The sequence below is a fragment of the Lissotriton vulgaris genome, chromosome 11 (assembly GCF_964263255.1).
Source record: "Lissotriton vulgaris chromosome 11, aLisVul1.2, whole genome shotgun sequence".
NCBI classification, from domain to species: Eukaryota; Metazoa; Chordata; class Amphibia; order Caudata; family Salamandridae; genus Lissotriton; species Lissotriton vulgaris.
Genome location: NC_141699.1, coordinates 111007606 through 111013605, shown reverse-complemented (window position 1 = coordinate 111013605; position 6000 = coordinate 111007606). Strand labels below are relative to the sequence as shown.

The window sequence follows — 6000 nt, the reverse complement described above, 5'->3', positions numbered from 1 at the left end:
AAAAGAGATGTTAGGCTCTACTGTTCAGGACATTATTCATTCTCCTGATTTGTTTTCAGAATGTACTTTTAAACAGTTTTATTATAAACCGGTGGGTGATCTTTCCTCTGTAGCGTTTTATCAGCGTTAAACTAGCATAATACGAAGCCTCCTGTAATAGAATAAAAAATTAGCTAGCTACCGCGCCAAGCATTTTCAATTCTATTAAGGACATGGAGGCGAGGATTATCCCATCCGGTTATATTACAAGTATAGTAATGATCTTGCCCACCCGTGTATTCATGGTCTGTTTACGCAGAAATTATGGGTTCTCTTTCGCTCTCATTCTTCTTACCGGTTCTGAGAAGATGGACTAAATATGCTTCCTGTTAAGGTTTCTTTCCAGTTGGATGATGTTATTGTTGGACTTTAGTTATTTCATGGACTTACACTGTTCGTAGCAAAGAAGGATATCCGGTATAGACTGGCTCTTATGGGCTATGACAGGATGTGATGTAATGTGGGCATCATGGGAAATGTAGTTTTTTGATATACAATACTAAATTTCATTGGCTGCTGTGTGTAGCAATAAAATGAAAGAAAGCATAATCCTCGCCTTTGTGTCCTTAATAGAATTGAAAATTCTTGACGCAATGAGCTAGCTAATTTTTTATTCTTTTTTAACAATATGAAAAGTATATAAAACTCTGCTGCCAATTTAGGAAATTGAGAAAACCAGGACTAGAATCTCAATAAGGGGGGGGGGGGACTAGGTTTGGATGAAAGTCTAAATGAACACACCAAGCAAAGCAAAAATTATCACACAGGAATAGGAGTCGGTCCCAATACGGGATTCTTTATTTTGCTGGTTGTGCTTCTTTCCCCATACATAAAGTACACAATTTAAGTTCAACCAAAAAAAAAAAAGGAAAGGACAGCAATTCACCTCAATGAAGGAAAAAAGGGCAGTGACAGGTGGGGGGGAAGAAATGAAACATTAACAGGGTTACGAAAGGTCAGGAAATTTATTCACTAGGGCCAAGTCATAACGTACCTTTAAATTAAATAAAAATGTGTGGGGAAGCACAGAACTCTACAAAGAAGCGCAGTTAGTGCATCATGTGATAGGGATATCCCAACGCACAGCTTGGGTGAGGCAGAGGTTATTCCAGCCAAGTCAATGAAAACCAAATCACTCCATCAGAACCTCAGCCCTGCCATCCACTGCCCGGGTAAAGAATGAGCTTGGTGCACAAATCCGCTATACAAGCTCTACAGCCACAATTTGTTTTTTCTAGACATCAGCAGACATCACAAAGAAGCCATCATCCCCTCCCTCCACAGGCAGTCTGTCACTCACCAAAGCCATGTATAATCCACGGAACATCAACAGGGCCAGATAATGTCAGGAGTCTCATTTGAGAGAAACAGGCAGCAGAAAGGACAGGCAGCAACATTATCATTTGCCGTCACTCACTTGGTGTCTGCAACTTTAAGTTAACAAAATAAAAGGGAAGGGCCTGCATTAAGAATAAAGGGAGAATTTCCAATCTGAAGATAAACTAAAGATGCCAATTACTCTTATGTACAGCTGTATGGGTTCCAAAGGAAAACAAAGCCGCCATCTTGAAGGTATATACAAAAAAAAAGTTCCTTTATACAATCTGTACACAAGGGTCTAACCATTTCATGGTTTGTGCGAGAGCCCTTGGTGGCCACCTCTGTGCAATGAAGTCACTTCATGAAGCCATCCTTTCATATCATACAAAAAAACAAAAAATGCTATGGATTCAGCCTCAACCTAGTCTTGCCTGCCGCCTCTGGCAGACTTGTGGATAGTGTTCATTCTTGACACAGCTAGGTGATTGGCTGCTGCTTTTTCTGCTTCATAAATGAGTCCGAACAGACCTCCCACAGGGAGAAAACAAAATTCGTAGAAAGAGGCCAGCCGCAGACACTTAGCTGAGGAGCAAAGATCATGATGCAGACTATTGTTCTATGCCATGGTTTGTAGACCCAATGCAGAGAAACGCTGCAGACTCTGCTCCCTTTGGAGACAGCCTGGGCATTGCCAAGTCCAGTTTTACTGTCGATATTCCAGTTCATCCACAGTAATTACTTTGGCTGGCATGGATGGTAGGGGCTGCTGCAAGACATCTGAACCAAACCATTTAGACAGGCCAACAGGGGACGTGCTTCTGTGGCGTGGATCCATCTGCGACTGCATCAAGGGAAGCCCTGACCGGCTCGGGTGGGAACTATGAGATCCAGAACCTGAAAGAACAAGAAATGTTTTTAAACAATGGAAAGCACATACCACAGCAGAAACCATCAGTGTATTTAAGTTTCCAAAGCAGTGTATAAGTTGATACAAGTGTAAGAGCAACCACAGTTTGAAGTAGAGCTACTCTATGGAGTAACTTCAGGAAACCACCTGGGTGACAGGGGCTGATAAAATTATAGCGGGGTATTGCCTGGTGAAAATGTACCAGGCTTTAATCCCTCCTGGGACATTAAAGCATTGAACAGGTGGTCTTAAACCAACATGACCTTAACGGCATTGGATGCAAATACGTTGGGAAGCCAAGTAACGTTAATGCAGTTCTAGACTCCATTGAGTTACACTATAAGGAATATGCTACTTACCAGTATGCATCTGTTCTTGGCATGAAGGGCTGCTGACATTCATATCTGTGCATAGATCGCCGCCTAGTGTTGGGTCCGGATGATTGCACATTGTTGTCCTGGAAGAGTCTTCGAAGTATCACGAGATAGGATGCTCCTCCCCTGGACTACAGTGCGCATGGGCATCCTCTCCATCCTCCGATTGTTTTTCGCCATTGTGGCAGAGATGGAGTGTAATACTGAAAGTGATGACCATGCCTGGGAATGATTCTGAGAGCTACAGCTGCGAAAGGCACCGGGGAGGAGGGTGGGCGATATGAATGTCAGCAGCCCTTCATGCCAAGAACAGATGCATACTGGTAAGTAGCATATTCCGTTCGAGGCATGAGGGCTGCTGAATTCATATCTGTGCATAGAATAAATAGCAGTTACCTCCTTACCGGCGGGTGCCCGTGCCAGCTGCAGCAGTCCGAAAGAGTTCTGAGAACAGCCTGTCCTACAGCAGCTTGCTGTTTGGAGTGTACATCTACGCAGTAGTGTTTGGTAAATGTATGTATGGTGGTCCATGTGGCTGCTCTACATATATCCTCTAGAGGAATGTTACCCAGGAAAGCCATGGAAGCCCCTAACTTGCGTGTGGAATGCGCTCTGGGCGGGGGGACGGGGGGGGGGGGTGTGGGGGGGACTGTTAACGTGCGCTTAGCCTTTTGATTACAGATCTGGATGCACTTAACAATCCACCTGGCTATACCGGACTTGGAGATGGGGTTGCCTTCATGTTGTGGAGAGAAGGCAACGAACAGCTGTTTAGTCTTCCGAAAGGCTTTTGTCCTGTCAATGTAATACAGGAGAGCCCTTTTGACATCCAAGGTGTGCAGTGCTCTGTCTGCCACTGAGTCAGGGTTAGGAAAGAAAACTGGCAGTTCTATGTTCTGGTTAAGGTGGAACTGCGAAACAAACTTTGGCATGAATTTAGGGTTGGTGCGAAGCACCACCCTATCTGCATGAATTTGCAGGTAGGGTTCCTGAATCGTGAGGGCTTGCAGCTCACTGACCCTCCGCAGCGATGTAATAGCTATTAGGAAGGCCACCTTCCAGGTAAGAAACTGTATTTCACAGGAATGGAGTGGCTCAAAGGGTGGCCCCATGAGTCTGGTAAGAAGGATATTTTGGTTCCAGACTGGTGAAGGGGGGTGTCTGGGAGGGATTACTCTCTTAAGTCCTTCCAAAAAGGCTTTAATGGCAGGCACCCTGAAAACGGAAAGGTGCTGCCCGTTTTGAAGGTAAGCGGCTATGGCCGCCAAATGGATCCTGATTGAACTGTAGGCCAGGTTGCATTGGTACAGATGCAACAAGTAACATATGATGTTTTGCGTAGATGCTTCCAACGGATTCATGTCATTGTTGGAGCAGTAAATAACAAACCGCTTCCATTTGGCTGCATAGCAGGCCCTGGTAGTCGGTCGTCTTGCCTCCTTGATGATGTTCATGCACTCAGGAGGCAAGTTCAGGTATCCAAACTTCTGTGACCTCAGGAGCCAAATCGCAAGGTACAACTGTTGGGGATCTGGGTGCTGAATGTCGCCATGGCTCTGCTTGAGGAGGCTGGGAGTGAGGCGCAGCCGCTGGTGAGGCACCACTGAAAGTTCCAGGAACGTGGTGTACCAAGCTTGCCGTGCCCACGTTGGAGCAACCAGGATGAGTGTCATAGAGTGCTGTCGCAGTTTGCGCGCCACCAGAGGTATGAGGGGGGCTGATGGAAAAGCGTACGCAAATCTGCCTGACCAGTTCATCCATATCGCATTGCCCTGAGACTGCGGGTGTGGGAACCTGGCGGCGAAGTTTGGGCATTTTGCGTTCGCTTGTGGCGAAGAGGTCGATGTCTGGATGACCCCACCGTTGGAAGTATGGATGGAGTACTGACGGGTGGATCTCCCACTCGTGCATCTGATGACTGTGGCTGCTGAGCAGGTCCGCCATTTGGTTGTCGACACCCGGGAGATGCGCCATGAGGAAGATGTTCCTCTGAATGGCCCACTTCCACATGCTCTGGGCTAGGTGAGACAGCTGCGGGGAGTGCGTGCCTCCCTGCTTCTGGATGTAATACATGGCGGTCATGTTGTCCATCCGGACTAACACGACCTTGTTGCACAGGTGCAACTTGAATGCCTTCAGTGCCATGAAGATTGCCATCAGCTCCAACACATTGATATGCATTTTCTGCTGTTGTGTTGTCCATAGTCCCTGCACCGTGTAGTGGAGGCCATGCGCTCCCCAACCCTGGAGAGATGCATCCGTAGTTAAAACTATTTGTGGGACAGGCTCCTGGAACGGTCGTCCCCTGCAATGGTTTTGTAGATTCCACCAATGCAGAGAGTTGTAAGCACGACTGGTCACCAACACTAGGTCTTTCAAATGGCCATGAGCCTGGTTCCACTGTCGGGCTAAGCAATCTTGAAGGGGACGCATGTGCAGTCTCGCGTGCGGGACTATGAATATGCAGGATACCATCATACCGATCAGTTGCATAAACACCTGCGCTGGGAGGGATCGCTGAGGTTGGACCCTCCGAATGAGCAGCTGCATGCTGTTGACCCTGGCAGGGTTCGGCTGCGCTGTGGCCGACTGGGTGTTTAGTGTCGCGCCTAGGTACTGTTGCACATGGGCTGGCTGCAGATGAGACTTCGCGTAGTTGAGGGAGAACCCCAGACTGAAGGAGGTGAATGGTCCGCGACATATTGCGGTTGCACTGCTCGGCCGGCCTGAACGAGTCAGTCGTCCAGGTAGGGATACACGTGAACACCGTGCCTGCGAAGGTGCGCTGCCAGTCGCTAAGCACTTGGTGAAGACTCTGGGAGCCGTAGTGACCCCGAACGGCAGAACCATGAACTGGTAATGCGGATTGTTGATAGTGAACCAGAGATATTTTTTGTGACTTGGATGAATGGGAATGTGGAAATATGCATCCTTGAGGTCCAGGGTGGCTAAGGAAGTCGCCCTGACGGAGCAGCGGCAGGACCTGTTGTAAGGTTAGCATGTGAAAGTGCTCTGAAAGTATGTATTGGTTGAGGGGTCTGAGGTCTAGAATGGGCCGCAGGGACCCGTCCTTTTTGGAATCAAGAAGTACAAAGAGTACACCCCTGGTGTTTTTCGTGTAGGTAGACTGCGTGTTGCCCTTGGCATATTGGGAGTGCTGTAGAGCCTGTCCTCTTGTGGCTCCCCTGCTACCGGAGCGACGAAAGGAAGTGCCCCGAAACTGCTGGGACTGCAGAGCCCCCATGGATTTCACCATCTGTGTCTTTCTTCATTTTTTTCAAGTGTTGTGTCAACCTCTGGTCCAAACAGGAAGTCCGGGTTAACCGGCTGATTGAGAAGAGTAGTTTGGATCTCGGATTT

General features: G+C 47.7%; 1 protein-coding gene across 3 annotated transcripts in view; it reads right to left on the bottom strand.

The window, feature by feature from the left end:
* Window positions 1–809: 809 nt before the first annotated feature.
* EIF4ENIF1 (eukaryotic translation initiation factor 4E nuclear import factor 1) overlaps window positions 810–6000 on the bottom strand; it is a 103550-nt gene continuing 98359 nt past the window's right edge. For all 3 annotated transcript variants that reach the window (XM_086942825.1, XM_086942827.1, XM_086942826.1), the window contains one exon: window positions 810–2253. In XM_086942825.1, coding sequence (XP_086798951.1) covers window positions 2063–2253 — 191 coding nt within the window. In that variant the 3' untranslated portion in view covers window positions 810–2062. The remainder of the gene's footprint in view (window positions 2254–6000) is intronic.